General features: G+C 47.9%; 1 protein-coding gene across 1 annotated transcript in view; it reads left to right on the top strand.

The window, feature by feature from the left end:
* The first annotated feature begins 1466 nt into the window (after positions 1-1466).
* B4GALNT3 (beta-1,4-N-acetyl-galactosaminyltransferase 3) overlaps positions 1467-19009 on the top strand; it is a 61574-nt gene continuing 44031 nt past the window's right edge. Inside the window, exon 1 of the mRNA XM_039383134.1 lies at positions 1467-1608. Coding sequence (XP_039239068.1) covers positions 1467-1608 — 142 coding nt within the window. The remainder of the gene's footprint in view (positions 1609-19009) is intronic.

Below are 19009 nucleotides of genomic sequence, written 5' to 3'. Positions count from 1 at the left end.
TCGTGTCTTTCCAGCTCTGCATTGAGATGTAAAACTCTCTGGATGTGCTTTCCCTAATCAAGAGAAGGGAGATAGCTCTGCAACCTTTGTGAGACATTCATAAAAAGGAAATCCATCATCTGTTGGTCCATCCCAGTGTGTGACAGGTAATAGCAGTGTCTCTCAGTGCTGCCTGGATGCTGGGAACACACTGTACAGAACTTGATGCCAGGGACTGTGGATGCTGCTTCAGCTCCCAGTCCATGCAACACTTGAGATGCTGGCACTCTGCCAATGTCAGCCTGTCCCTCCTGGGACTCACACCACAGTTCCGTGTCCCTCAATGCCATTTAAAATGCCTTTGGCACGTTTTCTAAGCCAAATAACAGCAAGCGTTCTTTTAAGCAGCCTCCCGCTTTAGAAGGCTCCAGTGGAAAAAAGTCACAAAAAAAAAAAAGGTCTGTCATTATTGCATGCATTTTCAAAACTAACTGTAGCCAAAGGGTTTCTTTTCGTGGTTCCACGCAGCACAAGAGCTGCATCTCTGCAGGAGCAGACCTGTAAAGGGAAACGGTTGTTGCCAATGGCCCAACACTCACATCATACATATTTGGAAAGGGGTAGTTCTGGACTGGCTCCCCTGCTGGCCGCATGATGTACATTCCAGACAGCATCTCCCACTTTCACTTCACCCAAGAGGAATCAGTTTGCATCCTCCGAGACACCTTGGTGATGTGAACGAAATCAACAGCATGGGAGGGACTCTGACAGAGTCACTTCGAAGGCGTGCTCGAGATGTGTAACGAAGCACAACGTTCACCCAGGGAAGGTCCTGTCCTTCCTATGGGCCTCCGACATCCTCCCTGCGGGGGGTCTGAGCAGTGTAACATCGCGTCCAGCCAGCTGCTTCGGAAAGCAGGTCTGGAGACTTCACGAGCCCCGTTCCTCCTCACCGAGCTAAGCGCTTCCAAGCAAATACACTTGTTGCACCAGCCGAAAGACGCTTTAAGATGGATTCAGCTGCGTGTAATAACTGTGTGAATTTGAATTGCCCTCTCTCATCCTGCTTCGCTCCGCTGGGAGGACGGGAAATGATAACGCCTCTGCCCGGAGGGATCCCCCAATGCTCCCGCCGGCACTGAGGGAGGGTTGGGAGCCCCCTTCGCTTCTGAGGCGACTTTCCCGTGGCCCTGGCAGGAGCGGAGACCTCGGGTGGGGTGTCCCCGCTCCCGGCCCCCAACGCGGCCCCGGCGCGGTGCCGGCGCAGCCCCCGGCCCGGCCCCCGCGGGGCGGAGGCAGGTGCGGGGGGCGGCGGCGGCGCGGGCCCGGGAGCTGCCCCGGGAGCTGCCCCGCGGGGGCGCGGCGCCGCCCCGCACCTGGGCCCGCCCCGCGGAGGCGGGCGGGGGGTCCGAGGCCGCCGTGCGGTGCCGGGCCGGCGGGAGCGGCATGTCCCGGGGCGGCGGGGGCCCGGCGCCCTGAGCGGCGCCATGCGGGGCCGGCTGCTGGCGCGGCTGAGGCGGCGGCGGCTGCTGCGGCTGCTGCTGGCCCTGGGCGCGCTGGCCCTGGGGCTCTGGGCCGCCTACCTGGAGCTGGTGGCCACGGCGGGCGGCGGGGCTGCCCCGGAGCGCAGTGAGTGACCCCCGGCGCGCCGCGGGAGGAGGGGAAGGCGGGGAAGGGCTGGAAGGGCTGGAAGGGCGGAGGGGGGGTCCCGTCCCTCGCAGCCCGGCGCGGCCCCGGGTGGTCCGTCCCGCTCGGGCGCCGGTGCGGAGCCCCCTCTCCAGGCCAGGGAGGGACGAGGGGTGAGCGCAGCCCCGCTGCTTCCGGGGGTCGGAGCGGGGCTTTGTCCCCCTGGATGGAGACGGGCGTTGGGGGTTTCACTCCCTGCCTTTGGCCTCTCGGCTCTCGCCCCGCTCTGTGTGGGGAGACCTGTCCAAATGCGACCGTGCTGGAATTGCAGAGCCCGGAGACACGGGCTTTGAGGTGTCTCTGGTTCTCGGTGCCAATCTGGAAGGCAGCAAAGATGCTTTGAATATCGCTTTGATGCGAGGAGAAGTGTATGCAGAGGAGGAGGGAATGCATACCCTGGAGAGGCGCACCGCCCGCCCAGTAACGGGCTCGCTTTGTGCAAACTTTGAGGAGAACGGCGGGGATGATGCGAAGTGCACTGAGCTTCTTCTCCCCCCCCCCCCCAAGTATGGGAAAACAGTTATTTTTATCAATGTCTTGTGGGTTCTTATGCTTCTCCTTTTTTTTACAGTTACAGGAAAGTTTCAAATGTCTCACTTTTTTTTAAAGCCCATGATGCTGTTGATGTTGTTTTAAAAAGAATAGCAGTGCTTGGAGTTAATCTAATTTGATAATAGTTTCTTAACTGACATGAGTATTCAACTAATAATACTTTCCAGTATATTGGTCCCTTCTTAACATGTTATAAACCTCCTAATTCTTACTCCTATGAGTCAGGCTTGGTTTCAGTCTTAAAGCTTTAAACTGTGGCTGTGTGGGGAGCACCATGAATGTCTACTCCCACAAAGTCCACTACAGGACTTCAACTTGTTCATTTGTTCTGTATTATATGTGATGTTAAGGCTAAAATCATACATTTATTATTCCAACAGAGTAACAAATCAGATTTCTTTGGTTAGGATAAATCCTCTAGTTGCAATCTGCTTTTTGTGCCTGGTGGAATTCCTCATTCCTGGTGAAATGAGAAGATGAGTTGCACTACAAGTTTACTTTGAGTTACATCTTTTGCACCATCTCACCAAGCCTCTTACTGTACTCCACTTTGCCAATACCCCTTCCAAAGTTCCTTAGACAAGACTGTACAGGTGTACAGAGGACTTGTGTAGTACAGCAAGGGAGAAAACAAGCTCCTCAGAAGTATTTAAAATAGTGGTTATGAGGGGAGAGGGGCTGAGTCAGGTGTTTGGAGCTTGTACAGGTGATGGTCTTTTTGCTGCCAGCAATGCAAAGGGAGGTGGAGGGGATGGGAGAAATGGGCAGAGAGCATGAGGACAGCAGAGACGTGCAAGAGCAAACAACTTTTTTAATGAATTGGGTTCTTCCTCTTTGCTTTTAGACAGGGTTATTTTTACATCTCTGTTACAAAAGTCATTCTGTTATAACATTGAAATGGAAAGCAGTGACATGATTACAGTTATTAGCAACTAAAACAGAAGACGAGAAAAATAATTACTTTGAAGTTCAATTATATAAAAGTCCAGCTTCTCCCAAATCCACCGGAGACATTGCTGCTCATTGCGTGCAGAAGGATTAAAATGCTGCTGGAAAGGGTGGGAGGGTGAAACCCTCCAGCTGGCAGTGCCTCGCGGCTCTGCAGCATCATGGAGGGCTGTGGTCACACTGGGCACTTGGTGTCGTGTTTTCTTGGCCTTGTGGCCAGAATCCTGGAACCTGCTAACAGGAGGAAGGTTAATCCGTGACCCTCCCCACCCTTCCTCTTGCCCTACTACCTCTAAAAGCCTGTTTTGTTTTAAAAGAAATCAGAAATCTGAGCGAAAGACAAATAGTATTTGTTTTCTTTTGCCTGTTAAAACGAAGTAATGTTTTCTTCTCTGGGGACAGGGATGGCTGTGTTTGTGACTCCACGTGGTGACTCTTTTCAAAGATCCCAGGGAGCTAGTGTAGGAGGGAGTGCCTCTCAAAGCAATTAGTACTTTCCCCCTTGTTTCTGCATTGTGTTCCATTGCATGTCCCAGATGAGAACCCTACTGCAAATCACACTTGGGACCAACCAAGAGCTGCCACCTCAACTTATCTGATGCAACAGCCTCCTCAGTTATTAATGCTAAAATACAAAGGCTGTTTATTGGGTAATTCTTCTGAGCAAAAGGCTAAGAGGCTTCTCCATTGGGGCAGAAAGAGGAAGAGCTGCTGGGCTTGGAAGGAGATCTACAGGAGATAACTGTTTCTGTCTCCTGTATCTGTAATGAAGTTTCTTCTTGTCTCCGTAAAAGGCATTGTAGAATAGAACAGCCAGTATCTGGAAAGCCAAGTATGTTTTCTTTTTCTGGAGAGGGGAGTCTTCCTCATGAAAGGCTATAAGGAGTCACAGAAAATATTCCTTTTCCTCTCAGCCATGCATGGAATGGAGCAGAAGCCCCTGTGATACCCCCTTGCTCCCAAGTCAGTGAGTTAGAGCAAGTCTTTAGGCATGATGGATCCCTCCCCAGCTTTATGCTCCTCTCCTCCTCTTCACCCTCCAGATGAGTGGTGGAGAAAGCAAATGTCAGATGGTCGGGGTGAGTGTGTTTGAGTAAGTGATGCTTAAAAATTGAGGCCCTGGCTGTCCTTCCTTGATGTATGTGCAGCTCTGCTATGCAACAAATTCAAGCATATAAATAGTTTGGATAAAAGAGACTAAGGAGTCAAGGAGAATATGCCATAATCGTTGGTATCCATTGGCATCCATGATGCTGCATCCCCATGTGCTGGGGCAGGCTCTGGCGTGAGGTTCACTTTGCTGTAATGTTAAAGTCAAAGGCTGAGGGATCAGCCTGAGGTGCAGACCTTGTGCTTGGTGTACACCATGGGTTGGGATTCATGTGGACAAAATTGATCTGGGCTGTTTGTGGCTGTCTGGGAGGTTGGGATGGAGAAGGACAGAGGATAGAATGGGTTCCCTTTGAAGGTGATGCTAAAATGAGCAGTCAGTCTGGTAAAAGAAAAAAATTTGTGAGCTTTATTGACAGAACTGTTCTCTCATGGGCAGGAGGGTGTTTCCATGTTTCTATTGTTGTTGTGGGGCTTGCCTTTTTCTTTCTTTTTTTTTTTTTCTCTTAATTGAGCATGTTTGGCTGGTCTGCTGCCCAATAGGTATTTTTAGGAATCTTAAATATGTTTACAGCTGAGTGAAGAAAAACAAGTAGGCTGATGTGAGTTGAAGATGGGCACCCTCTTCACATGAAATGTGGCCTGTTGTCATCCAAAACAAGTTGTAACAGGCAGGATACAGCCTCCCTGCCAAGAAACCGGAGGAGCTGGAGACAGTCTGTTTACTCCTGCTGCTGACAGGCCCTAACCTCTGTGGAGTGGGCTCTCCAGTAGGAATGTTTTTCTCATCTTTACAAGCTGCTGCACAGCACACTTTGCTCCTGCAAGTGAATGCTGGAGATGGGAAGACTTTATTATTTCGAATGAGGTGTTGGCAAGGGAGAAAACACCAGCAAAGCACAGAGGTCTTGAGAGCAAGGCCTGCACCCTGCCTTTACTGCTGTTATGCCCCTGGCTTGGCAGCAGAGCTTGAGGGGACAAGTGCAGCAACAGGTCTTCCCCAGGGAAGACCCCCCACTCTAAGGCACTGCCACTTCCCAGAGCTGCTGCAATGCTGTTTGAATGGAAAAGATGTTGGGTCAGGCAACTCTTCCTGCTACCTCTGTTGTTCTCTTCTGTGCCCAGCAGTGCCTCATCTGGCCCACCTGAGCAGAAAGGTGTGTCTCTGAGGGAGCACAGCTGGTGTCAGTGAGCTGTGCTTGCAGGCAGGATGTGCAGTGATCCCCCTTTGCTTTAAAATCTTGTGTCAACGTAAGCCCCATCCCTGAGGAAACTTGGAGGTGAGGTCATTCCCAGCCGTTGCTGTGCAGAATCTGGGGGTTTTTTTTACTGCAAAGACCATGGTATCTCAGGAGTCTATAAATTGTTTGCACTGATTTCTTTTATTGCAGGTGTGAGGGTTACATTGAGCCAGGCACAAGCAGGATGTGCAGGATTAGATTAGAATCCTGGGAGGTGCAGCTTGTAGGAACAAGGAATGAGGGGGGGGCATTCTTTAACCTGCCTCTCTTGGCTGCTTCAACCTACCCCGGTTCCTCCTCATTTTATTGTTGTGTGTAAATAACACTGTATGTTATCTTCCTATCTTGGACTGTGTTAGTGATTTCTGTCTCGCTTCTAGATTCTCAGACTGCTGCTTTTCTACCTCGGTAGTGTGCACTCCCACTCTCTGAAGCGGGGAAATAGGAGGGGTTCAGAAGAAACCATGGAGATGTGCAAATAAAAAAGTCCTTTGGCAAGACTTTTGCAGTATGTACATCTTCAGTGTCCCTTTCCTTTCCCAGAGCATTGGTTTCTTATCCCTCCACCACAGTGAGCTCTAATCTTCAGGCATCCAGGCTACTATGGAGCAGTGCGAGTTGCTTAAAAACTGCCCCAGGTGTTGGTGTGAATGGACAGGTGCGTGTGTTTGTGGGAGAGAAGGAGCTGGCAGGAAGCTGAAATTGGTCATTTATTGTAATGTATCAGCTTCCTTCTCTCACCTCCATGCCCAGGCACTCTCAGAAGCATAAAGAGGAGCACACCTACGTGCACAGGTTCATTCACGTGCACAGGTTCATTCACATGCACACGGACTGACTTTTGCAATCGCTCACACGCGAGGTGACTTGCCTGTGCATGCACAGTATCGTTCTTTTGCAGAGAGAATTGCTCTGAGGGTTACTTAGTGCACACGGCGAGAAATCGGACCATGTGGCTCTCCAGTGGTGTCTGAAGTATCTATTTCCACTCTGTGGAAGCTGTGGAAGCTGAGGAAGAGTTAAACTATCACCCCTGAAGCACCTTGTCCTGACTGAAGGAAGTGTCTGTACCATGAGGTTTGCATGTGGTGTTTTTGTACTTTTGAAGGCACTAGTGAGACCTTCGCTCGTGAGGACCTCTACCAAGCAACCCCGCTCCCCAAAGCACATTGTTGGCCTGTAGCTGCAGGATGGGCACTGCAGGTGGGGCAGATTTTTCACTTCCAGGTGGCCAGTTTAGTCTTCCTGGTGGGTGATCAGAAGTGCTGTTGCATCCTGCTCTGCACTAGTGTATGTAAAGGGAGCCAACATCCCCAGGCTCATATTCACAGCACGGACCACTATCACAGGTTCAATGGAGAATCCAGGGCTACCGAGAGCAATATGGATCATTCTTTAGCTTGGCTGTGAGATTCATTGACAGAGCAGGCAGGGGATGCCCAGACTTCATGCCAGCTATCCCATACTTGTCCTGGGTCAGTGTATCCTTTCACTGCTGCTGGGGCATGTACTGCAGGTAATTTGTGAACCTGGCTTTTTTTCACCACCTGACTTGAAGTCAGGTAAGTGTTTGTTTTCTTGGAACTTGCCCCACAGTTTGTCTGGCCCTAGCAGATTCCCAAGTAATTTGCAAAGATTACATATTATAAATAAACTCTTGCACCATCTCTTTATGTACTCATGTTGCCTGTGACAGATTTGTGTAGTGGTGTGCCAGAATAGCTTGTATTCCTGCACCACACCTTCCTGTCTTGAATTGGACTGGATTAGGATAACTCAGTCTCAGAGGGGGGCCCTCCTGTGCATCTCCCCCGCACTGTGGGGTTGGCAGAGGAATGCTATTGTCTTCTGGAGATGTGTTTCCACGTGTGATACAGTAATGTGAAGGCTCTGCCTTCTCTCACCTGCAAGTTCAGACAGATGTGAAGGAAGAGTGGTGCTCAGAGATGATGGACATCAGCTTTCATCTGGTGGTTTGAAATTACTGACATCTGCAATATGGTAAAAGACAGGATCTTCTCCTGAGGGCAGGGATTGCCTTGTAGGTTGTGGCAGTGGGGAATGGAGTAAAGATGGGCTTCTTTCTCCAGTGCTTACAGTGCTGGCCTCCGGAGTTCACGGGATTATATATTTTGTTGCGTTGTCCTTTCCTATTTGTTCTTGCTGTGCACTGATGTTCCATCTTCCAGTCGCTTCCCAATTCAATTGCTCTTTTTTAGGCTTGCAGTAATAGCTAAGAAGGACTTTCCAGAAAAGGAAATAAGCTGTCTCATTTAGATGTGGTGTGAGATTTCAGAAAGATCCATGGGTGGAAACAGTTGTGAATCTGGTCCTTAGATACTTATCCTTTTCATGACGTTAGAAATTCATAGTCTGTGTGCGTCATCAGCCGAGCCAAAATACACTGGGATCTTGACCAGAGCAGCTCGGTGTTTCTGTTTTCCTTAGAAGACTTTCCCATGCCAAAGCACAAAGGCTTTGATATTCCTGATCTAGAGAGAGTTCTCTATGCTTTGAGATGTTTAGATGGTCTGGAATAATGCTGCCATTAAGTTCTCCTAGGACGTCACAGAAAAATAATTCCTGTTGCCATAATAAATATTTTAAATCAACTGCATAGAAGAATGAGATTCAAATAGTCTTTGGGATGTTGGATAAGTTCAGACAGTCCAAAGACTGTCGAGTGGACCTATGAGTCACCCTGAACCATCATGACCTTCTTAAGAGGTCATTAATTCTGTTTTTATAATTTCTTAAGCCTTAGTTATTTCAGCATTCTGTGACTATTTCCCATTTGAGTTTTTTTTTTTAATTTTGATGGGGAAAAGAGGTCAGTGTGGGTTTTTTCCAATTTCTAAAACAAGGGGAATAAGCTGTCACCTACTGCTTTACATTGTAGTGGCAAAAGTCACATCTTGGGATATTTTTCCTTTTCTGCGTCACTGTTTTCCATCAGAGATGCAAACGGTAAGTCCCAGGCTATCCTTCCTTCCTGGTTTCCACCTCAGTGACCTTGATGTTGATTTCAGACAGTTTAAATATTCTTGAGGGTTTTTTTTACTAATTGGAAATTGACAGCCAGTGCTGGTCAGTAATCTAAAAACAATGAATACGGATCAGAGACTTAACTATAACAGGACTGTGTTATCTTTGTAACGCTCTTTTCCTCTAACCCTCTGAACTGGGAGAATTAGGAACTAGTAGGCTTACATGGAAGTCTGTGTTTCACTGAAATTGTGTAAATTCACGCACACTAAACAACAGTTCATTGTCGGATACTGTTATATTCCATTTACCTGTAAAAATATTTCATCTATGTAGTCACCTGTGATGGCTGCAGAATTGCCTGGTAGAGTTCTCTTGGAGTGAGGATAATCTACATTAATGATACGTGTATTTTTTCCTGCCCTTCTAGATAAATCTGTTTCTACCTTGCTTCAAGAGGCCACTTATTTCCGTGTCATTGGTGTGGGCTGTCTGACTTGGCCCCTATATTTGGCGTTGGCAACTCCGACAGCTTCCTCAGCACTGCCGCTCATTTGAGCCTAGTTAAGATATCTCCAGCCCTTCTCATAAATACTTCACTTCCTAAATTAGTTTTATTTATATTTCGTAATGTAATTTTCTGTAAAATTGCAGTAGTCATGTCTGGGTGCTATTAACCCCATCTGAGCTGCAGAACAAAATTTATAATGGGCTGAGGATATCCTGTCCAGACCACCCTGTACTAATAGCCTCAATTACCTGCTGCAGCAGCTCACTCTGCATTAGCTGCCACAGTCCGTGTTTTGTTGTAAGCAGGCCAGCTGGGAGTGTTTTATTTGTTTTCCATCAAAAATGCAAAATTAACCAACAGTCTGCCAAAACCAAGTATTCCCATCAAACCTGACTGAGCTATAATTTCCAGAGGTGAATTATCTGCGTAACATAAGGAGTAAATAGCAATTGCAAAGGGAGACGACTTCTATGTCTTGAAAACATCGATGCGTGACTATTTCAGAGGAAATTTTGTGAATAGTGATTATGACCCATAGCCTGTACTCTCATACCAATGGGAGGGAGCTGTTGCATCTACTTGGAAATTCAAAATAACGTCCCAGCCAAGATGTTAAGAATGAATGCATTATTAAAATCTAAAGCAAGGAGAAAGTTTGTTCTTAAAACTAGAGAGCAAGGGTGAACCTTGGAGTGTAAGGAAACCCCACCACTTCCAGGGCTTGTGAACCTCCCTCCTTGGCCTCTGCCTGGCTGCTTCGTTAGGATTTCTTTTCAATACTGGCAATAATTAAAAATATAACAATAAAGCAACCAAAAGAACAGTACAAATAATTTCCTCCTCTCTTACTTGGTACTTTGGCAAATGTTTCTGGACTCCTCTGTCCCTTCTCAGTCTCCCCAGTCCAAGAAGGACACTGGTGTGTGGGATGTGGGCCCAGCCCATGGTCTTCAAGATGGTGTGGGGCTGGGGTACTCAAGGGCAGGCTGAGGGAACTGCCCCTGGCTGTGGGGGTGGTCAGACATTGGAACAGACTGTCCAGAAAGGCTCTGGATGCCACATCCCTGGAAGTGTTCAAGGCTGTGTTGGAACTAGATGATCTTTAAGGTTCCTTCCACCCAAACCTGTGAAACAGGCAGTGTGGGCTGTGCTATCAAGTGTCTGAAATCACCTTCTCTTTCTTAGGCTTATATTCAGTTTGTAAAAGAGGCTTGTACAGAAAAACCAACCAGTGTGTCAGCTGTGGATCACTGAATTACTACTTATTCTCAAAATGCCAAGCCTTCGTCATTTCTCTTTCAGTTTCTCAGCTGAAACTCAAGCCCTGTGCCTGTAGGATGCTTTAGCTCTGAAACACATTTTTTTTTCCCCCAAGCATTTATAATTTGTCTGATGTCATTCACTATTCCAAGTATCACTGTGTCCTTTCCTGCTGCTTTTAAGACGGGCACCCTGACAACAGCCTTGGTATTACTGTTGCCAACTGCTTCACTTCTAAATTTTTATTTTCCTTCTTGACATTTAGATTATATAGTCCCTTTTAGGTAAACCCAGCAGTTCTAGCTTTTCCCAAGCCTCGGGTGATGGTCCTCTAGGACTGTCACCATACCTGAGCAAATATCTGCATGGATCTAAATTTGTATGGGTTCTAGAAGGAATTTAAGTGCTTAACATAGCCTGAATGTTGGTTTGTAGAAAAAGGTTTTGCCAAGTTGATGCTTGGTTTGTCTGCACGTGCTGGCTGGACCACCAGCTGCAAGCACCTCAGGCCCCAAAAGTGGTTTGGTATCAACCATTATTCTCCTCTCCCCTCACAGGCAGGGACAAAACTCTCTTTATTACAGATGTTTAATTATTCAGGGCCTAAGGAGGAGCTTGTCAGGGCTTGCTTCATCACCTCGCTCTGCTCAGACTCTTTGGCTGCCCCATCTCTGTCACTGATTCCCAGAGTCTTTCCTGATCCAGCTCTTTTTCAGCCACTTCCTCAGTCAGGAAGAGCTTTGTAAGGTGTGCGAGTTGAAGGACAGTTGTACTGCTCCGGGTTGTTCTATGTTGGGAGCTTATTTATCCTTGGATAGATGTATTCTAAATCTGTCTCTGCTGTTTTGGTTCCTGCTTCTCCAGGGAACTGGAACACTTGTGAGACCACATTTTGACAGAATTTAACCTTGGTCTTGGGTGTTTTCCTTTCCCCTGTAGTTACTGGCTGTAGCTGATCATCTGTATTTACTTGTTCATGTTGTTCACCTTCTCCAGTAGTGGAGCTAAGATTACCGGCATTCAGCCTGAATTTCGTTTGCTTTTCCTGCCAGTGCCTTTTCATCCATTGGCAGTTTCTCTGTTGCTGGGATGGTGCTGCTCACCTGCACCTAGTCTGCAGCTAATAAATGCCTCTACCTCTCACATTCCTTTCTCTTCTCTCTGAGCCCTCATCTTCATCCCAGCTGCTACTTTGAAGGAGTCCAGATGATGCTAAAGCTGCTCCGGCCCCTGTAGTCGTGCTCTGCGCTTGTGATTCCTCCAAACATGCCACCCTTCCTTGCAGGTCTTGCAGGGCCTTTCCAGGTGTGTCTCACTGACTCAAGCCTCCTGCTGCAGTGGGGAAGAGGGTCTTTTGTGTGTGCTGGTGGGGCAGGGGAGGATGCACTCTCTCTTTGAACTCCTACTGTACCCTGCCTCAATCTGGCCGAGTATTATTTCAGTTTGTCTGTGCTGTCTGATCGCTGTCTGCATTCCATCAGCTCCAGCCATGCAGCTGATTTCCTTTGCTTTGCAAATTGTAAGTGCTTTGCCAGTTAACTCTGGGTCTTCCAGTACTCTTTCTTGAATGCTTTGTCCCAAAACTCCATGCTTCCCAACTGGCATGATTAGTTGGTTTGTTTTATTTTTTTTTCCTAAATTTAGTTTCTTTGTAAATTTTATTTTCACCTGTCATCAAGGAGGGGAAAGGACTATTAGCATGTTTTACAACTCATGCAGAAGTAGAGGAAGAAAGAAATGTGAAAGACAAGACCAGCAGAAGAGAAGAAGCATCATATGGAAATACAGATGACAGGAATTATTTAACAAAAGTAAGAAGTGGCCAGAAATGGGGCATAGTGAGGTGAGTGTTGGAGCAGAGTAATCAGAAAATGCCAATGGCCACTAAAAAGTTGTATGGGGGAAGGAACTGAAGGCTAAATTAGAAGCAAGTACTTGGGATTTCAGTGAAACAGAGAGGCTGGAATCAACAGAAATCAAAAAGAGAGGAGATGTGGAAAGAAGAGGGCACAGAGTAAACTGCTAACTTATATTTAAAAAGGGTGGAGGAAAATGCAGGGATAATAATTACAGAAGCTGGTGGGGACTATAAGCAGCTCTACCAGGATGGTTAAGAATGTATTTGGTGTCATACGAGTGTTTGGTGCCTTGAAAATTAGTACCATGGTGGCTTTTTACTGTGGTGGGTGTCTGCCAAGACATCTGGTTTCCCTTTGTAGAGCATTGTGCTCATTGCTGCAGATGCTCCTCTGGATTTGCAGAGTATGGTTACCTGTTTTGCCCTGGGTGTCTATCAAAGGCTCAGCACTTTGCCAGTTGTTTCTGTAGAAAAAGGACTTGCTAATGTGGTCAGGAATTTTTCACCTGTCACTCTTTGTTTGCTAAGTCTATGAAGTCCCTTTTCTCTAGGCACTCTGAAAATCAAAGAAAAGAGGCTTGGTTTGCACATAGTCCTATGGTCCACAGTCAGGTAACATTTAATCCAGAAACTCTGGATTTGCTGCTCCTGTCATAATCCTCATGGCTCCCTTTCCGTCTTTCCATGCCTTTTAGGTGTTTTTCTCTTGCACAGAGGGATAGGTGTTATTTGCTGGAACCAGTGCAAGTTTGCATCCGGACTCAGGGGGAAACTCGCCCTGCTCAACTCCCACCCCAAGCACCAACTCCCACAGCGAGGACTCCAACATTGCAGACTCAGCAGGGAAAGCATCCCATCCCTGGATAACCATGTTGTAGTAGGCAACATGGTAGAGAAAGGACCATTATGGGAAGGAGCCAGACCAGGCTGTCGTATGAGCAGTGTTTGCAAAGTGGTGCTTGCTCAGCAGGCCACACTGTCGTCCGAGGTGCACCAGCTCTAGAACTGTCCAAAAATATGTAAAATATGGGATCCTATTGCAAGTTTACAACCTCAATTATTCCTCTGGGCAGAGAGTCTCGTGAGTGCTGCCTGGGTCTGGGAGCAGATCCCAGGGAGCTGAAATTTGTCCTTACTCCATCTCTTGGCAGTGGGGAAGGGATTTGCTTCAGCCCAAGTCAGCGTGGCACCCCCTGCCCGCCGCTGTTTTATATTTAGCTGGCAGCGTGTGGTCGCGTGGGCCATTTTAAGGCAGCGCCTCCCAGCCCTCACCTCGGTGCTGCCCAGCTTTCCATAGCAGCTGAGCTGCTGCTGGGTGGAGAGCCAGAGGCTAAAATTAGCTGGGAGCTCTTCTCTTGCCAAGTGCTGTGTCTGACCCAGCTGAGCCTGGCGGGGTAGGGAGGAAAACAGCCTCAAATCTCTCCACACAGTGCACCCTGCGTGCCTGCTGGCTTCTCCGGAGGACTCCGTGCAAGGGTTGGGGATGCTTTGCCGTGGGGGTGCTTGGGAGGATGCTGAAGCAGTGGGGAGCACAGGGCATTGCCAGGATGGTCTTGGGACACAGTAGGAAATCCTGACTCTCAGAGCTCTGTTTCCTTCTCAGTCTCCCTTTGAATATCATATAAACAGCCAGGGAGGCCAGTTCTTGCTCCTGTACATCTTCAGAGCTGCAGGCGTGTCCTCACTTGTGGAAAGGTTTTCTGGGCACATGTGGGGTTTGGCTGCCCTGAGAAAGCTACTTTATTCACCATTCCCACTCTGCCAGAACAAGCTGCTGAAGATTTCACTGCCCCCGTAGTCCTCACCCTAAATGAGAACTTGTTTGCTCTCTGTTACAGGGTGGGCTCCAGGAGGGGCCGTGGTCTGGTGGTTACAGCACAGGTTTTGGCAAACAGGGGTGCACACCATCCTTATCTGCTGCTGAACATCTGAGGCTTAAGAATGAGCTGCTTCAGCCTCCCATGCCTCAGTTGGCCTCAGTGTCAAAGGTGTTGACGACAATTGTTATTATCCTTTTGAAATACTTAATGTCCGTGAATGGAAAAGTATTAACTGGGTTCCACATGAATTCAGTGCAGAGTGAAAGCATGTTTCATTATCCTGCTGGACTCAGCCTGCTCTGCTGTTACAGCCCTGCTGGTTTGGCTTCCCCAGGCATGCTGCTGCCCTGCCTTTTGAGAACCAATTTTGCTATTGTGTGTAATGCAGTGGCAGGAATTTGTCTGGGCCCCCAGAATACAGGTCGCACCTCTGACCTTTCTCATGCATTGCATTTGCCTGAACCGCACAACCCGGAGCAAGAAATGGGTGCAAGGGTGCAGCTTAGATGAGGATTTGTTACCTTAAACCCTGTTCCTTCTGTCCAAGTCCTTTGGAAAGACCCTCTGCAGTATGTGCAAGGGCAGCACAACAGCAAACCATGAGCATTGCAGGGAAAACTACCCTGGCTTTTGCACATTATTGGTCCTGACAGCTCTGGAGGAGGCAGTCTGAGGGACAACATGGTGTGGTGGAGCAAAATGAGCACCCCTTGGCAGCCTAATAAAGGTCAGAGTAAATGTAAACAAGATTTGCACTGAGATTTCTGTTTTTCCATCAAGGGTTGGCTGTCACTGCTGCTGGGGAAAGCTGAGCCAACTGTAGGAATAAGAAAAAAGAAAGAGAAAGGCAGGTTCTTGGTTCCTGCTGAAAGGGAGGTGACATTCCCCTTTTCCTGCAAATAGCAGTGAAATGAGAGCAACTGGGATAGCTGCACTAGCTCTGTCTCATGCATTTGACCAGCTAACCAGGACAGTGGCCTCTCTATTTGTGTCTGGAGTTGTGTACAGAGGGTGCATGCTAGCCTCTGCCAGCTCTCCTTTACCTTAGGTGTACAGGAAAGAGAGAGCTCCAGGAACTGGATGGGATGAGATACTGGCAGGGTCCATCCTTGTTCCCATCTCACCTCCAGGCACAGGTGCCTCCCTCCTGCAAGCACCTCTCTGATTTTATTCTGGTGAAGTAAAGGAAACAAAACTTTCAAGTGAGTTTCCTTTTCCCTGCCGGAGGTCGAATGAGGACTGTCTATGTGAAGGACATAATGGTATTTTTAGCATGGTTAAAGAAAGGCAAAGTATAAAATAGATGGGAAAATATGGCTCCTACAGCTGCAAGAGGACTTGTTCAGGGCTACTGTTTTTGCTGGAAAGGATTTATTTGCCTGGAGCCCAGCAAGGTGAAGAAAGCACCACCAGCTGCAGACTTACTGCGAGGCTGGGGGAGAAGGTGGCTGTGTCCTCCTCCTTCCCCTTCACGCAGATCTGCCAAGTCCTCTAGTACAAGATTTCTCCCTGATGCTGGCACCTCACACTCCTGGTAGCTCCTGGCTCTGTGTGCTGGCACGGGGAATGCACAAGGGCTGGGGCTGGAGTCATCCTGTGGAGCGCTGGCACTGCTGGGGCCGAGGGCTTAAGCCGTTTGTGTCACTTTAGCTCACAAGCCTGAGAGGATGGACTTGCCTTTTCCCAGCTGAATCCTGTTCTGTGGTAGAAAAGTGGCTTTTTCCTGCACTTGCTGGTAACAATGAGAGGGACCTCCTTGTCCTTAATAATCATGATTTACTGAGAAGTGGGAAAAATTGTTCTTTTGTGTTCACTTCCCCTTGCTGAACCCTGTTCTGGTGTTGACTACTGGCAATAATACTAATTTCTAACCAGACAGCCACTTGAAATGGTCTGCCTTTGCTGTCTGAGGCTGTCCAGGAGGAGTCTGTCTTCTCTGTCTGTGCCAGTCAGGCTGTCAGCACCCCTGCCCAAGGCCCTGCAGAGCTGATGGGAAGATGCTACGTGACAGTAAGTGCTTTAGGCAACGTGCAGCGTGGAGCCTCCCCCTGTACCCTAGAGAAGGCATTGGGAAGGGACCGGTGCTTCCCTGAAGCTGGAACAGCATGCTTTGCCAGAACTTTGGCAAAGGGAGGAGGGCTGGAGTATGGCTTGGAGCATGCCCCTATGTCTCTATGCTAAATTTAACTCTGCAACCAGTTTGTTTAAAATCCACCATTGGAATATTCTGCTGCCTCTCCTCTGCAGATGGGTATTTACAGGGTCTGCTGAGATCTCTTCCTAAAGTTAAGCTGCTGAAATCCACAGAGATGCCTTTCTTGAGCTCTGCAAGTCTTAAGACTGCTTATAATTCTTGTCTCAGACCCTGAAACTGGAGTGGTTTAAGTGGGTGACCTGGCATTCTTCCCTCTGGGTGGTTTATTAGCAGGCTGAGCAGGGCCACCGTATCCTGTGATGTTAGATCTGGGTGTGTTTCTCTAATGGTTGAGTGATATGATGAAAAGGCAGCTTAAGGCTTTAATTACTGAAAAACGTTTTTTTTGGGAGAGTGGGGTTTCATACATTGCTTGGCTGAGGGTAGAGGCCCTTGGAACAAGGATGGGTCAGGTGAATGATGTACTGGGCTGGTCCTCAAACCAGGCAGTGCTTGATGGCTGTGGGGGATCTCCCAGAGCAGGCATATACAAGTGAAAAAAGCAAAAAAGAAAGAGAATGAGAGAGCAAGTGGGGAGGAAAACATTTGAGTCACCTCTTGTGCTGGTAGCAAGCACTCAGGACAGCCCTTGTCCAGCTCTGGCCACCTCAGCAGTTCTAGCAGAGCTGCTCTGAGGACAAGGCAGAGGGATGAGACCTCAGTGATTTTTCTCATGAACATAGTAGATACATTTGTACAGTTGCAGGCACCTAGGCTATGATTCTTCTCTAATGCTTTAGGATTTTACTAGCTATGTCTGTTGTGGGTGCTTGGGATTGTCATTTCACTATATGGCTTAAATGAAACTGTATGAATTCCCATGTGCATTTCTTTGCATTCCTTTGTAAGTAATCCAGATTTTTTAAATTATTATTATTATTATTTAAAAGATATGTGATAGTGCTGTCTGTATCTGTAGCTTTGTAAAGAAATGGCTGTAACTTCACTTTCTGCAGGTGTATGTATCTCAAAACTTAAAGACGTTTTCCACATATACAGGGTCTCTGTGGACTCTGAAGTATTACCAAATCAGCCCAGAGTCCAGAAACTAGCAATTGAATCTCCCAAGAAAACAAAGGTCTAACCTTTGCACTGTGTACCAAGATAGCCTCATGATAGCATCTTTGAAATGTCCTGTGCTCCAGAAGCACCCGTGTTCCTTGTGTTTGCTGAGCACATCTAATGAAACCTGTTTGCTCCAGGTTAAGAATGATTGTTTCCCAACAGAAGAATTGCAGCACCTGTACTTCACTTTGTGTTGTTTCAGGTAGCCAGGGAATTTGATGTGGAGCTCCACTGCGTGGCAGACAGCTGAGCTAGTTTAGGGCAGTTTTACTTGCACTTTGTTGACCCAAGGTGGCCTGCGTGGAGCTGATCTGTAATGAACATCTAGTTGCAGCTCTTCCCTCCTCATTCTGAACTGGAGAAGGCCACAGTGTGGAGGTGACGTGAGGGTTTTGGCAGCTAAAGCAGTGTGTTGCTGCTCTTAAACAGCCTGCTGACAATGCTTGGTGAATTATTTTAGAGGCCAGAGGCATGTCTTTGACACCAGCTTTACTATACTTTACTGTTCTGCATAAAAGCCTTGCGGGCTGCAGTGTTTTCTTTGTATAGAGCCAGGGTGTGGGACACTTCATCACACTCTACTCTGATGTTTTACCATTAGGGTTAATGTTAAGACACAGCCTGGGATTCATGAGATCACGGACTTGGGTGCAGTCTTAAAACACTGTGGGTGATACAGGCCGTGTTCTACACTTGTCAACCAGAGGAGCAAGTGGTTTCAGGCACTGTTAAATGACCTCTCCCTCCAGATTTGGTCCCATGTCAACATAGGTTTTCTCCTGTTGTCTTCCCTCATGCATGGTGATAACCAAGGGTCCTCTCTGTGTAGGATACTCATGCAGTGAAAGTGCCCAGGTGAGAGACTTCAGTAAACAGTACATATCTAGTAGGTGCTGCTGTCTCCCACATAAAATTGTTCCAAGGCACCATTGTACCTACGTAGGCACATCACAGCTGTGTGCTGCAATTTCTGTACCATCTCCCTGCCCAGGGTAAATCAGCAGCACCTGGATAACCCCAGCCTGTGTGCCGATGATTGCAGCACACGCTCCTCTGTGCTGCTGCACCAGTTTTCCTTTCATCCCGGCTTCCCCACCTGCTCTGGCATGGAGGCACACCCAAAGCCCCGCATCGCTCTGCTCCTCCCTGCAAAACATCTGTCCTCCTGCCAAAAGGCTCCATCCCTTCATCTCTGAGGCTGTCCACCCACCTCCTCTCGGTGCTCTCTGGGTGTGTAGATGTGCTCCCCATGCATTAACTCCTCTTCATACATACCTGGCCACCCCAGCATGCAAGTACCTGCATGTTGCTGACCTCACCTACTTAGTGCTCTTTCATAGTGTTCTCCTCCATGTTTTCATGACCTTGAAAGCCTTCCTCTCTCCTGCCAAACTCCTGGGACTGCACAGCTTGCTGTATATTACAGTCTTTTTCCCTTCTGGCTTCCTTTAAGGTGGAGAGCGATGTTGATGTATGTGAGAGGTCAGATCCTGGAATAAATAAGACATGACATGGCCATGGCACTTACAAGTTTCCTTTCTAGGATTGCAACCATGCACTTACATTTCAAATTCTCACACTATCCCGTGCCAACTCCTTCCTCTGTATAAAATTTTCCCAATTTTTTGATATAAAACTTCAAACTGAGTTTTGTTCTGCTGGTGCACTGAGAGGGTCAGGTCTGCTCTGTCCACAGCTGAAGGGAACTCGTGCAGAGGGTCTCCTCAGCAGCCATGGTGCTCTGTGGCATTTGCCAGATTTCCTGTCCTGGCAGAGCCTGTCAGTGCCTGACTTAGTAGC

The sequence above is a fragment of the Pipra filicauda genome, unplaced genomic scaffold (genome assembly GCF_003945595.2).
Source record: "Pipra filicauda isolate LSUMZ 115617 unplaced genomic scaffold, ASM394559v2 scaffold2_size9829703_pilon, whole genome shotgun sequence".
Lineage (NCBI taxonomy): Eukaryota > Metazoa > Chordata > Aves > Passeriformes > Pipridae > Pipra > Pipra filicauda.
Note: the sequence above shows the minus strand (reverse complement) of the source record. Positions and strands in the feature narration are given on the sequence as shown.